General features: G+C 39.1%; 3 protein-coding genes and 1 long non-coding RNA gene across 5 annotated transcripts; 1 reads left to right on the top strand and 3 right to left on the bottom strand.

The window, feature by feature from the left end:
* Nucleotides 1-954: 954 nt before the first annotated feature.
* On the top strand, nt 955-2,909 carry LOC148742708 (uncharacterized). Its single transcript, XR_016000691.1, has 2 exons — nt 955-1,193; nt 1,286-2,909. It is a non-coding gene; the product is annotated as an uncharacterized LOC148742708 (long non-coding RNA).
* Nucleotides 1,666-7,471, bottom strand: LOC111325220 (uncharacterized). 2 transcript variants are annotated; one of them, XM_022928985.2, is made up of 2 exons: nt 7,255-7,471; nt 1,666-2,908 (listed from the first exon to the last, which is right to left on the bottom strand). In XM_022928985.2, exons 1-2 carry the CDS (start codon nt 7,454-7,456, stop codon nt 2,088-2,090), a joined length of 1,023 nt encoding a protein of 340 aa, XP_022784720.1. In that variant the 5' UTR covers nt 7,457-7,471; the 3' UTR covers nt 1,666-2,087. The 2 variants fall into 2 exon arrangements, with proteins under 2 accessions (XP_022784720.1, XP_022784721.1); XM_022928986.2 differs by lacking the exon at nt 7,255-7,471 and adding an exon at nt 5,287-5,576.
* A 1,501-nt stretch (nt 7,472-8,972) lies between these two features.
* Nucleotides 8,973-17,520, bottom strand: LOC111325214 (uncharacterized). The gene is made up of 4 exons (XM_022928979.2): nt 16,951-17,520; nt 15,257-15,394; nt 11,089-11,235; nt 8,973-10,220 (listed from the first exon to the last, which is right to left on the bottom strand). The coding sequence occupies exons 1-4, from the start codon at nt 17,518-17,520 to the stop codon at nt 10,020-10,022; spliced, it is 1,056 nt and encodes a 351-aa protein (XP_022784714.1). The 3' UTR covers nt 8,973-10,019.
* An 8-nt stretch (nt 17,521-17,528) lies between these two features.
* On the bottom strand, nt 17,529-21,061 carry LOC148742709 (uncharacterized). Its single transcript, XM_088758792.1, has 2 exons — nt 18,926-21,061; nt 17,529-17,662 (listed from the first exon to the last, which is right to left on the bottom strand). Exons 1-2 carry the CDS (start codon nt 19,493-19,495, stop codon nt 17,594-17,596), a joined length of 639 nt encoding a protein of 212 aa, XP_088614918.1. The 5' UTR covers nt 19,496-21,061; the 3' UTR covers nt 17,529-17,593.
* Between the last annotated feature and the right edge of the window lie 42 nt (nt 21,062-21,103).

The raw sequence follows: 21,103 nt of genomic DNA on the forward strand, positions 1-21,103 counted from the left end.
CATCCTTTGGTTCGAGTTCAGAATTTTCGAGTGTAGGGCGAATTGAGCTGAAATCTGTTTATGTAAGAGGTAGGCGGATAACGTGTCTTGGAGTCCAAAAGACAATCAACTTGCAATGACAAAAACTGAGGACTAAGCAAAGAAATTGTACCAGCATTCCTCAAGTGGCATGGGTAGCTAACAATTTTTACTGAGTGGGGGAATGGGGAGAGACTAAGTGAGAGGCTGAAAAAAAAAATGAATCAGTTTTGACCAATTCTACGATTTTGTTTTTTTTTTTTCAATAAATCGTGTTTTTATTTTTTAAATGACATACCTAAAAATAATGTCAAATTACCGTCGCTATTCGTTCTCAGCTAATGGAGATATTTTAGCCAATAGGAGGATCGTAGACGGCATTTTAGAAAACCACATTAATTGAGCCTGAAGCTGCATAAGCTCAGCCAGTTATGCGAGACAGTTTGGCATGAATACCTTTTTCCTGGAAACAGTCAATTTGACGATTTTCTTTTGGGTGAATGCACATTTGGAAAATGTGAAAGAAGGAAACACACAAAAGCAATGACTTATTGGAAATACAAGGATGACCTTGACTTTAAAAGGAACTTTATCCCGGACGAAGGTTTAGCTCATGTGATTAAGTAATATTTCAAAAACGAGTGCGAGTGTTTCATCGGGGTTTCTAAACACGAGAAAACTGATAAAAGCACGAGGCCGTAATTTGTATTTGCATTTCACGTTGTTACCTACTAGTTGCCTTGTGAGTATCGAGCAAGCACGGTGCTTTCGAAGATGACAGAATATTGTTTTCGACAACCGAAAACCTTTGAAGACGAGGAAAAGTGTGTCGTTAATGCAGTTCCAAAGTCGACGCAATACAAAAACAGATTGGCGGCTCGTATTTTTGAAGAGTAGGCAAAAGCCCGATTTCCGAAAGTAGCAACTTAGGAACCAGGTGGTCTTTTTAAAGAATATGATCTGCACAGAGTTCAATCGCTGGAAATTCCTTTATTCCAAATGGATGCTTTAAGCGTTAATTATTGGAAGACGAAGTTTGTTCAAGAAGTTGCCAAACCGTCAAAGGAAAGAGACCCACCGAAAACGTTATATCAGATTGTGAGTGGATTGCGTCGCTTTATGGAGGAGAAGAATGAGAAGATGGATTTTAATCCTGTCGATGCTTCGGATAAAAGGTGCAGTTTTGTTGCTGTATGTAGCACTTATTATTTACTCTGAAATTGAAATAGTGTAGTTTTATTTAGGGTTATCCTTATGTGTTTTACAGGTTCTCTATCTTCCGACGCGTTCTTGAAAAGTTGTTTATCGCCACGTGTTTTTCTTGCTTTATCAATATGCAGACTAAGAAAATTTGCATCCGTGTTTGAAATCGTTTCAAACACGGCCGTGTTTTCAACTCGTTTTTCATTGGGTTTCGAAATCCATCCACCTGACCAGAATAAGATGCTCTGGTTAGGTAAGAGATGCATGAATAATTAATGAGTTTGAGAACAACGAATAAACAATGGGCTCTATTTGACGCGAAAGTATCCTCGTTTATTTTTTGTAGACTTTATCTCTCTTTTACCGGAATATCAGTCAATCACATGACGCCCTCAGACTAATCGCGCGTGCGCAAATGGTAATCGGGGATGTGACCCACAAGGGTATGAGAAAGGATTCTTTTTATTTAGTGAAATAGTCCGTAAAGCGAGTATTAACAAAATCTCTAGTATTTCCAATAAGCTTGATTTCTTCCCCTCGTTCCTTTACGAGAAGAGGAACTCTGGGAATCAAGTTCATATTTTCGGAAGTAAATGGAAATTAAAATTCGCTTGTTTCCTTACAAGAATATATGTTAGTGTCGCTCTTTCATAGTTACCGAGGCCCACTCCGTCTGGGCAATGAACGGAAATCAGAGCAAAGATTAGTAGGTTAATCAGTGTTCTTATTTTACTGTCCACTTCTTTGACGCGTCCACGGTCTCCTCCCTACAAGTCTTTGTTACGCAAAAAGCAGCGACGTAGAACTGTGCAGGAAAAGACCCCGAAGGGAGTTTAGTCCCCGGGAAATCCCTCGCGTCTTCTGTCCTACGGGAGAATTCCCGAGGGATTTATACAAGAATCGTATTCTTTGCCTATCTTCCACTGGCACTGGCCACGTGTATTGACGCATGCGTTGTGTCTTGCTCCACAATCTCTTCTTGGTTCTCTAAAGTTTTGCAGTTTCCAGTTACACTGCAGCTGAGACTTAGGCATAGATGCACAGCGACCAGGAAAGCAAAACTGGACCATACACTCGCAGTTTTCTGCATATACTTTATTCAGACCGTGAATTTGATCTTTGGACAGGTCACGCCATTTTTGCATCCAACAGCCTCGCGATGGGAGAATCAATTCATTATCCATGATTTTACCAGAAAGCATGTAAGCATCTCCCAGTACCAGGTCCTGACCGTGGTGACTGGAGAAGTAAATCCTCGCAAACAATCGAGATGGATTGGAGGCATCAACAAAAGTTCTTTTGGTTCTTCGCACTCTATCTTCACCTCTGAATATTTTCTTTATCAGAACATCATAGTACATCATTCCTTTGTCCCGGCCTTTTCCTCCTATTGGACGATAGCGCATCTTTCCTCCAGGGGCTGGGGCACCTCGTATTCCAATATTTCGCTTGTGCCTGGCGAAGATGAGACCCAGAAGAGACCCAGCATCGCTGTTATTGCTCTGTGGTGGTAAATCATCAATTTTCTGGAAGCGACGAGTGGAAGCACTTTTCGTTTCTGGGGCGTCTGTGTCCGCCACAAGTCTCTCGGTCGGGGAAGGAACAGTAAACTTATCACCTGCTGAAGCTTCGGTCGTGGGTACCTCGTCGTCCCGCTTTATTTTTCCCAGCACCTTCACTCGAACGACTGCAATGAGAAATATTAAATAGTTCACTAAAGGTGTTCTAGAGTCGGTTTGGACAGTTCTCTGATCGATAGAGAAGTAATTGGCGAGATGATAAGCGGTTGTATCATTCGAACCAGAAGCATATAATCAAGGTTTATTTATTTATTTATTTATTTGAGGATTTGCACCAAGTACTGGAGCAGTACTGGAGCAGAAACAATAGGACATAGGTCCCCTACGAGGTTTAAGCTCCAACAAACCCACCCATCCGACCCCAGGGGAGGACATCCATCACACAGTAATCTCGTGTGTGGGAAATTAACGTCTCCTACCCCTAACCCTGCAGGAGACGGGACCTCCATTTATTCGTCCCTATCCGAGAAGACTAGGATATCTAACCATTTCTTGATGTTATGGAAAGGTAGCATATTCTTCTCAATTATTTGAAGACCTTGAGTGTTGGTCCGGCCGGGGCTCGAACCCTCGACCTCCCGCTCAACAGTCCAGCGCTCTATCCATTGAGCTAACCGGGAGTCGGTTATACGCTTGTGTTCGAACGTAGGGGGAAATTTGTTGGTCATAAGAAAAAGATTGTTGTCAGGCGGATACTTAAATATTTGATCATTTATTCCTCTTTATATAAACATAACAACTATGACTTTGGTCCTGCCTCAAATTTTAAAGATTGGTTAATATCTTAAACAGATCTGACCTAAGAGGAACGGCTGAGCACTTTTCAAAGACCTCTCTGATTTTTCTGGGGGTAAGCACTGCTTGATTAGTGAGCCGGTGGAAGGCTTCGCTCTAGTTTAAAGGTTTATGATCATGAAGTTGTTACCGTTTTTACACAAGTTATTCTGAGGTAAATTCCTCTGTCATTTTTCGCAATATGAAAATGAAAACCTCCAGCAGTGCTTTTATTAAGTTGAAAGAGGGATCTTTCGCTCTACCCAGTCTTCCCTTTGGTTCTGAGCTGCGGTCCGCCTCATTTCTCGTCACTTCTTCCGAGTCACCCGAGGAATTTTATGAGGTTTAAAATTTTGGTTTTCGAACTGAATTCTTCGAAATCTTCTTTTGTTTTCATGTAAGGTTTTTATGCAACCCTTTCCTGTTTTCATAGGATGATCTACTTACACTGACTACTTTGCTGTCTTTCCTTACAAATGGATTACATTTCTGTTGTCTATTCTGCTTTTCCAAATGTCGATCTGCCACAAGGCCAGACTCAAAAACTTCTCCCGTCCCTACCCCGCCTCACTTAGCTCCATTTCTGCCTTTAAAAGCACACACAACCCACAATTCCTCTATTCGCTCCGACGAAGGGCTAACGCTCGAAACGTCAGCTTTTATAATCGTGACTTTGTTGATATATTCAAACTATTTCTTTTGATCATACTCCCTCCCCCTCCCCCACTGGTTTGCAATTGACTTCTCTTTCGGTATCTTGTCAAAATTTGTTTGATCTCAAAGCATTGGACTGAAAAGGAAGTAATTACTACAGAAACAGGAAAGTTTCCATTTTCCTTTCTTCCCGAGGAGAACAGAATGGAATTCATTGGCGTGATGGAATGCATGCAAAAGTAAATAACAAACATAGCATGGATTTTCGTTTCTTTTTATGGATGGAATCATTCCGGACAAGACGTGATCAAAGAATTATTGACCCGAGACGATTCGGATTTCTTCGTAAATACCCGTTGTGCGCAACAGACTAAATCAGTTCAACACAACAGTCATTATTGACTAAAATTTTTTATAAAAAATATTGAAATCGTAAATCACATCGGAGGAACTTGTGTTTAAAAGGTATTTACAATGCAGGCCGAGAAGCAAAAACCGTGGGTGTTTTATACAACCAAAAAGAAAGTAAAGCTCAACCAACAGGAAAAGCGAAAGTTTTGGTCATACGCGCGCCCATGAGAAAGCCTTTGGTAGCAAAACTGTTGGAAGAACCAACCCTAGCCATTAAAATTTTCTCACATAGTGAAGATTAGAGGCAGCGAAGAATATGTATCGCGGAACCGACGCGGGCTGATGAGATGAAAACCGCCCAAACGCTCCTTCGCGAAAGAAAGGATTTCTTTCTCTCCAAATCCTTCTCCATTAGTTAGTTTACTTTGTTAATCCGGTTAAAATAAGGCTTTGTGCAGGTAACAATTAATTGATCTTAATACGTTTAAGAGTGCGCCGTAGAGCGGATACAGAGTCTTAATGTTCGAGACTCTTCTTTAAAATTAGCGATGTTGATGTTACAATTTTAAATCAACAAGTGAATATTTCGATTGGGTCTTCAAAATATTCCTTAGCAAGTTACCTCCCAAGATAGATCATGAAATTTTTTGAGATTCGATTTTGCTTTCAAAATTTAAACGTATACTGTAGAAAAACAACAGCTCACCAAAATCTGCCATGCAAAAGGATGTCTGGGGATGCTCCGGCATTAAAGCTCCCTGAACAAAATGCTGCGACATACACAACAGCGTAGTCGCTAGTAAACTCGATACAATGATGATATTCATCTTCAAAGTTTACACGTATTTCCTCGAGTGAGAGTTGGCGCTCTTCTGTTGTGTCTACGAGGGGGCAAACTTATTTATACGAATGCTTTGACATGGGCGTCCATACCCACGTATTTCCGGTGGCAGCCCGCGTGATTCGTCTCCCGTATGTGTGGCATGCTGTGCGCCTTTGTGAATGGTAAACTTCACATCTGCTCCGAAACGTAACACTCGGGCAGTTGTCAAAACCTAATATAGAAGTTATGATATTACAGAGTTCGCGGCATGGTGAAAGATTTGGTTGAGTATATGCACAATCCCCTAGCGTGCGATTTTATTTGAGCTCGCATAAATAGCACGAACGTCACTTTTAATCCAATGTGTTAACTTTTTCTGAGAGGGAACGTGAAACTTATTTATATCCTTTTCACGTACAAAGAACATCCACCTTTTGATTTTCCATTGTAATTGTTTTTCCTATAGTTGTTTTCGATTAGCGAAACGAAAAGTTGACCGCAGACAGGAAAAAAAACAGCTGGCTGCCTTCGTGGTACAAAGTTTAAGAAAAATTTCAGATATATATAGCATTGTTTAGTCTTATGCCGGTTTTATGTAAGGCTGTTTACATCAAGTACGAGTTCCGTGACGAGGTAACGCCCGACTGACATTGGTTCAGTCAGCTATATTTCGCAACAGTTTGTCGCGCTAAATTGATTGAATTCTTTCCGAGTATTGTGGCGCATTCTGTGCTCCCAGATTGGACCACACTTGAGTTTTGAACCAATTTATTACCCAGGATTTATCTAGACTGTCTGAACTGGATGCACTTAGGAATCCCAGTTCCTTTGGTTAACTCAGAACGTGTTGGATCTCCAAGAATCACGCTCAATCATTGTGCGTGGGAGTCATTAAATTACTCGCAAAATAAATACAAATTACACGTAATAGGATTAATTAAGAAGCTCTCCATAGCTTACATTTGGAGAAGAGTGACACAGATATAAGAAGTCTAGGGCCTAAAAGAGGGAAACTACCAAGTAGAAAGAAAGAGGATAGCTTCATTGTGTTGATCCCGAGGGTTCAACGTTCGGTGGTTAACGGTAAGATAATTTTTGCCGGGGAAAGTATTCCGCTATGTCGGGTACTTTGGTGTGTACCGTCCCAAAAGGTAAGGCCTGTTTCTGAGCCGTTTTGGTCAGAAAACGGGTATACATTTTGGTCTTAAATCGGGTATGGTTTCAAGGAACCCACGCGTTTACCAGTGTCAACTCCAATTAAAAGAGAAAGAGAGGGAAAAAATATATTTCATTGAATTCGGCAGAGACGCAAAGCTTAATCAATCCACAAAAGAGCGTTTTTAATTTTGCAAAGCAAATAAAATTTTTAGAAGCCAAGGGTGGAAAATGGTTGTGAATTTTTAGGGGGCTATCTCCGAAAATGGATGAGTAAAATGGTACGTTTCCACCCGAAAGAGCATCATATTTGAAGAATCGTTTGCTTCCCTCCCCTCCCCCCCCCCCCTTGCCCTACTCGCTTGGAATTCCGGGGACACCTTCTGAAGTTGCGTAAATCATCTGGGCAAGGTTTCATACATTTGTTGCAGCCAAGATCTGGAGTATGCTTTAGCAGACGCGACTTCTTGTTTCCTTCAAATCTCAAATGAGGGAGAGAAGGGACGGAAATTAAGTTATTCTTGTCTGGAATGGAGTTAGAGTCTCGAGTGGTAAGTCATATTCTCTCACACATGATTTTTACAGGGGCGCTCTCAGTAATTTTACACCACAAAGTTGATATCTAAGATTGAATGAGCATAATAATGATAATACTAGTTCTAAAAAAAAATCTTGTTTCGTCGAATCAGCACCTACCCACGAAGTTTGACTCACTCTTGTGCACTTGACAGCCCACGATGTCACGACGAAAAAAAACAATGTTAAAGCCGGCAGGCGGATCATATTCTCCCACGGAAGTTAATCTGTATAATTCCAAATATGGAATGGCCACTTCCTTAACCTCTCCCGGCCCCCGAAATATAATGTTAATTAATTGATTTCCGTTTGTAGAGAACATAACAAGCAATACGACAGCGTCGGGTCACACTGAAGCATGAATGATATGGCAAACATCAGGGAACGGTTATTTTATACGAGGTCTCACCCAAACCGGCGAGGGTTTACGCAAGCAGTAGGGCTTACGTATTCTCTTAAGAGGGTTGTTTGGTTTGTAAATGTCCTTCCACGGCTAGCTTTTGGTCCTCGACACTATTCACAAAAACAAATGTTCAGATGAAAAGATTCAGTTAGATTCAAGATAGTTTAGAAGGCGGTTTTGTTAAACACTGGCTAACTTTGTTTAAATGTAAGATTAAGATTCGCATGTATGGAACCACATACCTTCTAAGTCGCCTCGTAACCTTCACTGAAGTATTAATTTAAATCCGGGCATATCGGTAATTCGCTAGCATTTTGACCGCCTTCTCTTGTGTAAACTAAATCATGTAAATTGCTTTAGTTTGTTGCGACTTCTGCCACAATTTTGAGTCGGAAAAATTTAGCACGCGACAAGCAATATACAGCAAAAGAGAGCGAAGCCGGCGGAAAGACATCTTAAAGGATTTTTCTCTTTCTCTCGCCGAAAAGCCATCGCAGCTTGAAATTTTTTTAAGGGATGGATAATGATGGCTTTTTCTGGAAGCTAACATAAATGTGATCATGCCTTAAAAGGTGATAATGTGTCTCCACAGCGATCTTGTCGTCTTAGATTGGACGCAGAATTTATCGCCGTTTTTCTAAGACTGACAATGTAAACTAAATGCGCTCACCCAAATTTCTATATTGTTTGCATTGGTTTGATTACCAACCCTTTCCGTGGTGTTTTGAACTTGTTTGTGATGGACATCTACTTTAAACCGACAAACTGGACACTATTTTTGTGTTGTGTTTTAAAATGATTAGGGACCTTGAGCGAGTTGCCACGAATTTCGATTCGGGTGCGAGTGTCGCAAATTAAAAAGAAAAAAAATTGAGTTCCAACAGTGTAAATTTAAGGAAACATTTTATCCCTCTGCGGGAAAAGGAGACATGATTTGAGTCTTCTACAAGTTGTACGCGAAGACAATTCCGTAATCTTAATTCACTTGACGCTCAACGCTGAATGTTGTATTTGTAAGTATAAACGAAGTCTTGCTAATTCCACATTTGGTTTTTTTAAGACCAAAATAAAGAGCCCTATGTCCAGAGGAGAAAAATGGTACAGCTTGGTGGAACAAATTTACAAAACATTTTCATTACTGCGAAGATCGCTCTCATATTCAAAATATTTTCGTGTTAGCTTATAGCTTGAGTATCCAGCACATGCACCTGTCTGCTATGTAGAAATATTTACGAGAAAACATTTTCATATGTTAGCTTGTGGTTCGAGTATCATATATATATACCTGTCTGTTTTGTAGAAGCTAATAACTTTTTTCATCATCTGACTCGTTCGGCCCTGCGCGCGCAACCCCAAAGCAGCGAAAGCTGACGTGCGTAGAGACTGGCCGGATAAGTTGACGTAACCCGCCGGTCCGGAAAAAGCCTTTCGGCCATACATTTTCACAGCTTTATTGGAAACTTTTAAGAAGAGAAAGGAGACAAAAAGTATTTCTTCCTTCGAATATCATATTTTTCTTTTCCCAGTGCCAGCAACTAATAAGCAGACACCCGTAATATTCATCATTTATCCTGTGATACAATTTAATGAAAACATAAATATTGGTCCCCGACTTACAATCGTGTCTGGTGAGAAACAAGTAATTAAAAAATTTCGAATTAAATAAAATATCATTCAGAACGTAGAGTAACATACTGACTTATAGGAACTACTTTTGATATGACAAAATTCTACAAAAAGGTTTTGGGAACAACACAATAGGCCTGTTATTTACACATGGTCTAACCCAAACTGCAGTTTTACGCAAGCCGTAGGCCTTACGTATTCTCTATAAGTGGCGTTGTTTTCATTAAATAAATGTCCTTCCTCTGTTAGCTTTCGGCCATTGTGACACTGTTTACAAAAATATATGTTCAGATAAAAGACTCGGCTAGATTCAAGATGGTTAAGAACGCGGTTTTGTCAAACAACGTTAACGGCCAAACTTTGTTTAACAAACCGGCCCAATGTGTCCTTAAAAGAAACTATCGGACTTGCTTGTTTCGTTCCCTCAGTTTGGCACTGCTATCGAAAAAATATTCAAAATCTGCCAAGAAGTCTATATATAATCAGCACATACCATTAAAAGGACCCAGAAAGAATTATTAGGAACCTCACTTTAAGTAATCAAGAAAAGACAGACATATTTGAAGCTGAAAGAAATTGAGAGTGAGATTTAGACCCCTATTAGGAGTAAAATATAAATTTCAGGCCAAATGGCTTCGCTCACTAGTTCCTAGACAATATCTAGGTTTGGGCAATCCAATTTTGCTGCCACCCCTTTCAGGAACTCTGGAAAAATAGCTTTGGTGTCTAAAAAGATTGGCAGAGGAAATGAGATGCCAAATATTTTATATAATTGAACGTGTGAACTTTAAAACACTAAACGCACAATCTATCTAACTCTGTCTTCTGTGACTTGCAACATAACAATAGATTAATTTTAAGGTAAAGACTTTGCCGCTTGTACCATATTAAAAAGTTTCTGCTTCGCAAGATCAGTTGGAAGAAATCCCAAACCACAGTCTGGAGCAACGACCAAACGTTCTGCTGGTAAAACAGTCAGTACTTGCTTCAAACGGCTGCGAATCTCCTCAACACTCTCTACTTTGCTGCTGGCAATCTTTACAACACCTAGAACAACCTTAAGATAAAATAATAATAATAATAATAATAATAATAATAAAAAATAGAGAATAAAGATTCATAGTTAACTACAAGGGCGAAGTTGAGAAAGAGTGATGGGTCGCAAGAATCTAAGGACCTTCACTTTTTTTTTTAGAAAAAAAGGACAACAAGCCATCACGCCCCTTAAACCTTTCCACCCTAACATCAGTATGCATATTCTCCATACTGTTCTCTATACATTTCCTCAGATGCTGACAAGGAGAATGTGTTTAACAATCGAGTCTTTAGTCAATGATCATTTCGTTTATTCTCATGACATTAATGTGTGATTTAGGGGTGATATTGTCAGGAGAAATTAGATGCTGATCATTCTTAGGGGTTAAAGGAGATGCTACTGAAGATACAGTGTTCTAGCACTGCTCATAAAAAATCTTTTAAAAAAAAAAATAATAAAGCTGTAGTCTCCCCTTCCTTCCTCTCTGTGAGTCTCTTTTAAAATGATTAAGCAATGACAACTCATTGTGATTAACCCTTTACATTCCACTATTTGATTATGAATTCTCCCCTCTAGCTGCTACACATTTCCTTGTAAAATTTGTTTTGAGAATTTGGTGTCAGATCAGGATAACAACTTCCACCTGAGTGATAAGTTTAAGTATTCTCATCACCTGTTTGCTGGATAATGTATGGATATAACAGAGAGAAGTTACATGTTAATCACTTGTAGGAGATAAAGGGTTTTTAAAGAACATTTTGGTTGGTGCAACAAGGTGGTTACATTGAGCATTTCTTAGCCACTCTGATACCCCAAAACCACATTAGATTGATAAAGAAATCATAGAGGATATTAGACAGCATTAAAATGCATTGCTATTGTGGAATACCTTGCTCTTTTTAAAATGCTCAAACAGTGATAAATCATTGTGTCTGTGAGCATCCTCAATTGAAATCTCATCAAAGCCTGCAGCATCCAGTCTGTCAGCCAGTCTCAGGTATCCATCCTTGTCAGCCTTCTTATAGTCATCTTGATCCTATTTGAGAAAATAAACATAGAATTATTTTAAAGTTAGTCACCACTTAGGTCTCCACAATAGTGTTTGCTCAAAAGCAAATGAGTACCGGTACTCTATTTTCTCAATCAAAACATTGCATCATGTGGAAGACACAATGGCCTAATGTTTAGTGCTAGGTCAATGCATAGTGTTCCTGGGAAAGACCCAAAAGTTTACCTAGATAAGTAAACAACAAAACTTCAGAAATGCTCAACTGCCACCACGGCATAAGTGAATGAATATTCTATAAATAACTGTTAAATAGCTATAGACCAATGTCATCAAAAGAAAATGTTACTAAAACAACAGTGAAAAAATTATCTAGCAAATCTAATCCTCTCTTCGCAGCCATATTATAAATGCAGGTGGCTTTCAGTCACATGCAATGTCACACTGAAGTGTTAATTAACAGCAGAGAGGAATCCTGGTAACTACTCAGTACACAGCACGGACTTCATGAAACTTACTATGTCATTACTTTTCTCGGAAGAAAAGCTTGCAATTTGGAAACAAGATGCTTTACTTTTCACATTTCTTCCAAGGAAATTAAAATCCTAGTCAGACTTGTTCCATATCTAAACTTTTAGTGTCATTTCCAGAGTGAAGTAGCCGGTGATAATTGCTAGCTGCCGGCTACTAATGACAGCCTTGAACAGGTGTGTGACATATCACCTTGACCAAAACAGTAAGTAAATATATCTTATTGACCAAGCGCGAGGGTCGTACTGGGAGAATATTGGCCCGAGGTCTTGACAGTACGAACCTCGCTGCACTCGGTCCGTACAAAAAAGACCGAGGGCCGATGTTCTTCCAGTACGGTCCCGAGCAAGCTTGGTTAGTAAGATATTTATTATACGACTGAAGTTCAAAGGGACACAAGTGCGGTATCATTCGGGACCATTCGGGACAGTGCCCGGTCCAATACTGAGAGAATATTGACTGGCAATAGAGCATTTTGATTGGTTGACTTTAGTTATTGGCCCTCTGACTGCTCGAGTCGTGTAATAAAAGTAAGTAAAGTCTGTTTACGAGCCTATTAGCCCATTAGGCCGGTGCTTAACTCCAGTTTCTGTAGCATGAAGTGACTAGGAGTATTTCTACTCCCCCCTGGATAGGATGCCAGTCCATCGCAGGGTTACCCCCCAGCATTAAATTGCCGGTACCCATTTAAACATCCGGGTGGAGAGAGGTATTGTGAGAGTAAAGTGTCTTGCCTAAGAACACAACGCAATGTCCCGGCCGGGGCTCGAACCTGGACCACTTGATCCGGAGTCGAGCGCATCAACCATGAGGCCACCATGCCTCCGCCGAACAAAACAGTACAACAATATAAAGTTGCAGGGGTGGTAAACCAAGTATTATATCAGAAGGAGCCATAATTTTTTACCTTCAAAGTGCAGATCTTTCAATAACCTTTTGGTTATATAAACTAGAACGATTGACACGTTAATAAAGTTATTCATTCATTCGTTGTGAAAATGTCCGAAAAAATGATTAAACATTAAGCATGTACTGGGATATTGTGACATATGGTACTCTCAGGCATTAGGGTCAAAAGCTGTTTTTCAAAAACATAACGACAAATAAACCTGAGATTACTTCAATCTGCAACATTTCAATGGAAATTAAAAACCTGACTGTCCCTAGTAACTTTCCTGCTAGCAATAACACTAACCTAATATTTCTCTTCATATAAACAAACTACAGAGCCCTTTCATATTGTATGTAAATGCGAGTAAAGTCCAACCATAGAGTCTACCATTTAGAAAATACGAATGAAGACGAACCATAAAGTTAACCGTTTACTCTAACACGAGGCACGTGAGGTGAACTCAAAATTCAGCACTAAACTATCGAATTCAGATCGAATTCAGCTTGAAATCAGGTAAAAACTCAGTGGCCCTCGTAGTCTATACTCAAAGGCCACTCACATGCATGCCTGAGAGTCAAGCGCTTCCGCAAGGGACCCAGCTGGGGAATGTGAAGCCCAACGGTAACATTGAGGGATGTTATAGTTCTTGTTTCCTCTTGCACAAAGAGGCCATTTTACATTTGTGCACTTAGTTGTCGAGCATTTGATTTGGAGTGAGGCTGAAGGTGACCTTGTTGTGATAGAGACCAGTATCTAATTTGAATGATAACAAACAAATTTACATTTGAAAAAAAAAGTAACATTAGCATCATAACAAGGTCACCCCTAACCTCACTCTTATTCAAAGGCTTGGTAACCAAGCATGTAACTATAAAAATGGACTTTTAACCTCCTTAGCCACACTTTTGAGTGAGAAACCATTTTATGAAATAACATTTTAAGACCACAGAGATTAAATTACAAGAATATAAAAGAACAGCAAACAGGCCTGTCATTTAGGAAAGAGTAAAGAGGTTAAGCTGCATCATTGGGAGGTATCACAGATAACTTGTTTTCATCAACTGAGTCACTGGTGTAAATTGGCCGCCATAAACAGTCTCTGAAGCTGAGGTTTTAAGCATTAGTCCTTCATCTTTTGCTCTGACGAGGGCTGATGCTCAAAATGTTAGCTTTAGAAACTCTTTACGGTGGAACCCCTCTAAACCGGACACCCTCAAGACTGGAGGAAATGTCTAGTTTAGAGGGGTGTCCAGCGTACTGAGGTTTCATGACAGTCTATTAACCTGACCCCTATTGTTGTCATTCATTCAACCCAACAACAGCAGCACAATTGTCAACTTTAGATTTTTTGATTCAGCACTGATAGAACAATGAGTAATTAGCCAATGTGTCTTTCTTACTTCTGACTTGGATTTCACAACTGCATGATTACAATTTTAACTTTAAACACATTTGAAAACGTGTGATTTGATTTTGGTGGCAAGCTTTAACAAGGTCAATTTCTTTGTCAGTATATGACAGGGTGCCAAGTGACAAATGACTCTTAGAAAATAGGAAAATAGGAATGACAGTGGCTCAAAAATAGGAAATAAATAGGAATTCTCATCCCAGAATAGGAAAAAAAATAGGAGGAATTTTTTTAATTTCTATCCTTTAATTTCTATATTGGTCTTACCATGCAAATACATGCAAATGAACCTCCCAGAATCCCTTGCATGCTATCAAAAAGCACTGAGAAAATCTGGGCACGAGTTTCAGAAGAAAATCACTCATATAGGCTTCACACTGGTCTTTTTTGACATGAAGTTTCAGTTTTTTGTAGAATTTATCAATTTCATTAGCAATTTTATTTCAAATATTTCAAAATGTTTCTGTGTACTCAGTAAAACCCTAAAAACAAATAGGAAAAACTAGGAATTTCATGAAAAAATTGGAGAAAATAGGAGGCAGGCCAAAAAATAGGAAAAAAATAGGAAAAAAAAGGAAAAAATAGGAACTTGACACCCTGTTGTGTTTATCACTTGAAAAAAGCCTCTGGTTTCCAGAAATGAGGGGTTCTGGTTCACTGAGGTTATAAAGAGAGAAAACATATGACAGAGATTTTGGGGCCGAAAAAAAGGTCTGGGAAAGAGAGGATTCCAGTTTTATGAGGGTCCAGTTTATAGGGGTTCCACTGTACCTTATTATACCAACATAATGACTACATTATTACCTCGGTTCACTGTCATGCAATTGAAATTTTAAATTGAGAGAAGATTGGCCATTGTAGAATATTTATAAATAAACTGTTCTGTGGGATTTTATGAAGTTAGAAATGGCACTTTTTGCAAATTGGAGAACCACACAACATTAAAAAATTTCCAAAAGGTTAATGTTTGGGAGATATTTCATCTATGCACACATTTTGCTTTTGACTACTTGTGTAATTTAGTTTGCCTATGTCTCTCCTTTTTAATGTACTCTAATGTAGAAATAATTATTTGTAAATAGTGCAAAATAAAGATTGAATTAGATTTGATTGAATTTAACTGGAGGTAAAATAGTCTTTGCACTTGTTATCTTGGATTTAGAGTTTTCCTGACATTGCATGAAAACTGAGGATTTACAAAAGAGGTCTATCATACTTACCAAGTAACTTGGATAACCACAACACAAATGAACAGCTTTGACTACGTCAGATGTGACTCCATCAAAACATGTTGAAAGCTGATCAATTCCATATTCCAAAGCCTCATCAGGAAACCTCATCAACACTGGTTCATCAACCTATCACAATGATAATGAAAAATGCAATTTCTGACGTTTGAGTGACATGGGAACGAATTAGTCAGAAATTAATATTCTAATGGCACGTTGAAGACATTCGCGTGGCATCACAGTAGATTTGGATTACTTAAAGTGTATATGACATGGAATTTTTTTTTTTGTTTTCTGCTAGTGCGATATATATAACAAACGGTTCGAGAGTTAAAAATCGTTGAAAATAATTATAAATACATAGTTTTCGTTTAAACTACGCGCTAAGTTGGCTTGAAATTTGTCCCCTCGAACGCGCGGCCAAAAGGTCACGTGAACTTTACCTGTGACGTCAGGTTGTTTGACTCAGTAGACCACTTTCATAAATGGCTGCCGCATTACAATTCTTTTGTTTACATATAAATTTGAAATTTGTGAAACGATAGAATTGAGCGAGTAATCACAGCGTGTTACAAGGAAAACACTGAAAGTTGTTGACCTTGCCAATCATAGGATCAAACAACCTGACGTCACGAGTCCCTATTCTCGGCCCAGTCTCCGGGAACAATTTTACACATAAATTTAGCGTGTTTCGGGCGCTAAAAATCGACCAAAAAAATTGTTTCATTCATTTTAAACTCTCAAACCGTTTATTATACACATGGAACTAGCTATCAACGAAAAAAAAAATTTCGTGTCATATACACTTTAAGCGTTTCACGGGAAAATTAAGTCATTCTAGGTCGGTCAGTCTTAGGTTTGACTACTTTCTTTTTCCTTATTTAATGTAATTTTGTTTTACAACTCTCTGCAAAATACCACTGCTTTCATTGAATCCTTGTGTGATTAGTAGTGTAACTTGGTTTACTTTAGTTACCCTTTCCTCTGGGTATAGTGTTGCTGCATTAGATGAGGAACATGTTTCCACTTATTTTTTGGCCACTTCTAAAGAGTGGTTTTTTAGTGGTTTTTCGTATCTGGAGTGGCGTAGCACAGGCTATTTTTGTATAACCCTTAAGTTTCAGTGAATACTTGCAGTATATTGCAGATTGTAGTTGGATGCGTATACTACAAGGCTGGCTGACTCATTCTAAATAACCTTTCACATTGAATATCTTGCCTGAGTGTAGTCAGAATCAAATTATTAAGTCACCGAAAAGCCGAAGAAGAAAAGAAATCTTTCACTTGAGAGTTGGCCAAACTCAAATACTCAAAGGCCCCTCAAATGTGTTATTATATATTTTTAGGTAATTATGCACTTAATTACTGGCCCCAAAGGAAACAGTGAGCAGTGGGCTTTTTTTCTCAAGATCCTGATTGTTTCCTGAGGCAAAGCTAGACGCTAGACGATAGGTAAACAACATTGACAAAAACATGCTGTTTAACTCTCCCCTCGGAGGTAAAAACTCATGGTTTCCCTTGGGACCAGACTTAAAATTGCTTAAACAATTTAGTTTGTACACGATAGTTAACAATTTAGTTTGTACACGATCATTTAAATTTAAGTCCCAAGTACGGTGTGCCTGACTTCCTGTAATTGAGATACGCGACTATCAGGCCGGTTAGGACTTGAGCTTATAACATACCTGAATAACCTTACAGCCTGCCGATACAAGAGCTTTAATTTCCTTGCTTAAAATTTTTGTCAACACAGCACCAAAAACATTCTGATCGTTGTAATATTGATCGGCGACTGTGTGCGCAATCGTCATGGGTCCCGGAAGAGTAATTTTCACAGGAAGTTTGGATAAAGCCTGTGAACTCTTCCATTCTTTCCAAACCCAACCTTCATTTTCTTGCGCCGATACCTCTCCTACAACTCGTGGTAATAGTATTGTTGCAGCATCGTCGCGAATAGACGTCAGGCATAAATTTTTGAAATCAAAGCCATTCAGCTTTCTACAAAAGTAATTGACATAGTTTTCACGCCTTACTTCTCCATCTGTAATCACATCGAGACCAGCTTCGCTCTGTATTTCGATCACTTCTCGAATGGCTCTGGTAAACAATTCTTCTATGTCGGTGGATGAAGAATTCTGCAAAAACCGATTGTATTCACTGGGGAAATTTTCGGCGTACGCTGGCTGAAACCAGTCTGGTATTTGAAGATAAGAAGGCTTTCGAAAACTACCAATAACTGTGGTCGAAAGAGGCATCTTAACGCTGGAGTAAGCGTCGGAGTAAGACAATGGAAGTAGCCGCAGCCAGCCTAGTCCCCTTGGGATATTGTTACTGCCGCCTACCACTACTGCCAGTACTCCATCGTGCCCCTTCCCCCGCTTGGCATTTCGTCAGGATCTGTAAATACGTTCAATTTAAGATACTTTTGGGCGGAAAGAGGTAATGTGCATAATTTTGGGCACAATGCCGGTATAACGAATAAATTTTACAAAAATATTCACTTAGCCTTTTCACGCATCACGTATAAATTCATACTACAATGAATATAGGAAGTTCATATATTTTGAACTGCGGTATTAGATACGTATGATGCACGATCCTCGCAGTAGAGAGCGCTAGTTATGCAATAGCGAAAATCAGACCTGAAAAAAAATCAGGCCTGTACGGGATTCGAACCACTGACCACTGCGATACTGGTGCAGCGCTCTACCAATTGAGCTAACAAGCCAACTGAGGGAAGGCCGTTAAGTTGATTTGTAATAAACCCGTGATGATAAATCAGATACAATGAATATATGAAGTTCATATATTTTGAACTGCGGTATTAGATGCGTATGATGCACGATCCTCGCAGTAGAGAGCGCTATTTATGCAATAGCGAAAATCAAACCTGAAAAAAATCAGGCCTGTACGAGGTCAGTGGTTCGAATCCCGTACAGACCTGATTTTTTTCAGGTCTGATTTTCGCTGTTGCATAAATAGCGCCCTCTACTGCGAGGATCGTGCATCATACGTAAAATTCATACTTCGTTCACGTTCACGCGAAATTTGAGACGATCACGTTTCACGTTAAAATAAAAAAGTCACTAGCGAATTAATGTTTTCGCTTTTATCCAGTCTTGACCAGTCTTCTGCGAGAAAAGGTGATGTAATGACTGATCTCATTAATTGAAGGACCATTAGTGGTCTGTTTAATGACTTTTATCGATCCATATGAAGTCCGTGTCCTGTCAAAACCGTGGTCAAACTCTCTGAAATCTAGGCACAGCCGTTCGAGAACGATACGTACATTTTCAAAACTAAATAGCCGGGACTTTATCACGCAAATTGAAACGGTTCACGAGTCACGTTTAATTCAGCTCTCACTAACGAGTCACGTTTAGATAAAAAAAAAAAAATTAGTTCACGTGAACATGAAAAGATCTCAACATTTTAAACCACGATTCACGGGTAAAGAAAAAATCAGATCACGATTCACGAGAAAAAAATCATCCAATCACACTTCTCGTAAAAAGTTTAGGGGACCTTCTTTGTCTCTTGCACGGAATTTGACCAGTCAAATGTCGTCTGAAAATAGTCAAACTTACTTCTTCCTCAACTCTTAGTATTATCCTTACCTTAAATATGTTGAAATCACTATTGCATGAACTATTCATTTACCTGAATATATTTACATCCAGCGAAAACAAGAGCCTTGATCTCACTGTTAATTATCTTCGCGAAGATTTTCCCTAGCGCTTTGTCATCATAATAATATTGATCCTCGGTGGAGTTTATTATTGTCATGGGTCCTGGTATGGTAATTTTCATGGGCAAAGTCGATAAATCTTGAGAAAATTTCCATTCTTTCCATACCCACGCTTCACTTTCTCGCGGCGTCACCTGGCCAACGATACGAGGAACGTCCGTGACACATGCACCATCGCGACAGTTTTTAGAAAACAAATTGTGAAAGTCAAACCCTTTTAGCGCCCGACAGAAATGCAAGATGTAAGACTCTCGCCGTAACTCGCCATCACTGATCACATCAATGCCAGCTTCGGCTTGAATATCTATTATTTCTTTTGTAGCTCTCATGATCAGATCTTCTGTTTCTGCTTTAGACGAGGTTTCGAGAAATCGATTATAATTTTCGGTAAATGTCCCAGTGTGGGAGGTTTTGAACCAGTCTGGAATGTGCAGATAGGAAGGCTTCGGAAAACTACCAATTACTGTGGATGGGAGAGGCATCTTTCTTTCAGTTCAAGGATGAAAGTATCACAAATCGATAATACACTTGAACTAAAATCAAACCAGATCCTTGGCCGAGTAACTGTCACGCAGTTTGTCACGCAAGGTTAATGAACACCTCCCTTCCTTATTGAGTCCTCCCGCTTTACATGAACAAACCTCTGGATCAATTTTGTTTTAGCAAAGCTCGTTGTTTTCATTAAAAGAAAAGTAAATGAAATGTTTCCTACGCAGAAAAGTGTATTGGAGCTGTGCTAACAAGGAAATTATTATTTTGCATTATGCTCTCACCAACAGAAAAAAGTCATCATTATTATTTTCTCTCCATGATGATTTTTAAATTTTGGTCGCGATTTTCATTGAAGGAAGGGTCATGGTACGTAGATCATAATAAAAACGGTGAGACGCGGGAAAGTGCCGCCATTAGTTTTTTTTTTTTTTTTTCTAGCGGAAAGAAGTGTTAGATATAAAAGTCACAACATTTTATTTTGTGCTTTTTTTTTTCGTAATCTGAGAAATATTCACGTAATAAAGAGGGAAAGGGTATTCCCCTCTCTTGATTTCTTCTAAACCACCCATTTCGTCAACTCAGTGGAGATGAGAAATGCTGAGTTACTCGGAGGTGGTGGGTGGTGTTGTTAGTAGGGGTTTGTCACATCTTAGGGGAAGGGGATATGGAACTTCCCCTGGGTTGCATGGGGATGTCCATCCAAAAGGGGTACTCGTATTATGAAATATAACTGTAAGGGCAGCTCTGAGCTTAGTTATAGACCAAAATACTTCTTTTCTCTCCTCTTCACATACCAGGTTATGGTGGTGTAAGGGTCTGGATCGGCAGGCAGAGCTTCTCTGTTCAAAAATAGATCAAGTATCTCTGAGGCTCTAAACACTTTTCATATTATCCATGCTGCTCAAGAGGCACATTTGCCACTGAAACACATGGCAATTAGAAAGCAAGAAGGGCCAATCACCAGTGGGGAAGTCTCCTGCACTTCCTTTTTTTGGTCTTCAATGGCATTGATGATTAAGGATTAAGATGGTTGAATTGTAGGCAACAGAGGATTTTGGAGAGAAGATATTTTACATAATTTCATTTATGTGGTCAATCTTGATCATCAAAAAAGTTTTCAAACTGCTTGTGCGATCACAGATCTTTCAAACCTTGCTCCTGCCCTTTAATCACGAAATCCAGGAATAGTTTGTAAGTTTTTCTCTATATGTACGTATGACATCCCAAATGTGGTACTACAGCAGTGATTAACATTCAAATTCGACACAACAGAATACAGTAATCAGACTTTTCTCAGTTTTATCTTTCCTGCAAACTGGCAAAAAAAGAGTGAACAACACATATAACAAGAGAAGAACAAAGAAAAGTGGAAACACAAACAAAGATCAAGTTCTTCTGTTGTTGTTGTTATTATTTTTTTTTTAACAAATCAATTTTTTTTCATCCAATTCGCAGAACCTTAGGTGGCCACTACACCCTTAGAAAACGAGGTGCGAGTACAAGTTTAATGATCCTGAATTCTGAGGGAGTAATAATCAGATTTTAAAAATTGTTTCCCAATTGAGGAGAGAATGCATTGCAATGATCGCTGTTTTGCC

The sequence above is a fragment of the Stylophora pistillata genome, chromosome 1 (assembly GCF_964205215.1).
Source record: "Stylophora pistillata chromosome 1, jaStyPist1.2, whole genome shotgun sequence".
NCBI lineage: Eukaryota > Metazoa > Cnidaria > Anthozoa > Scleractinia > Pocilloporidae > Stylophora > Stylophora pistillata.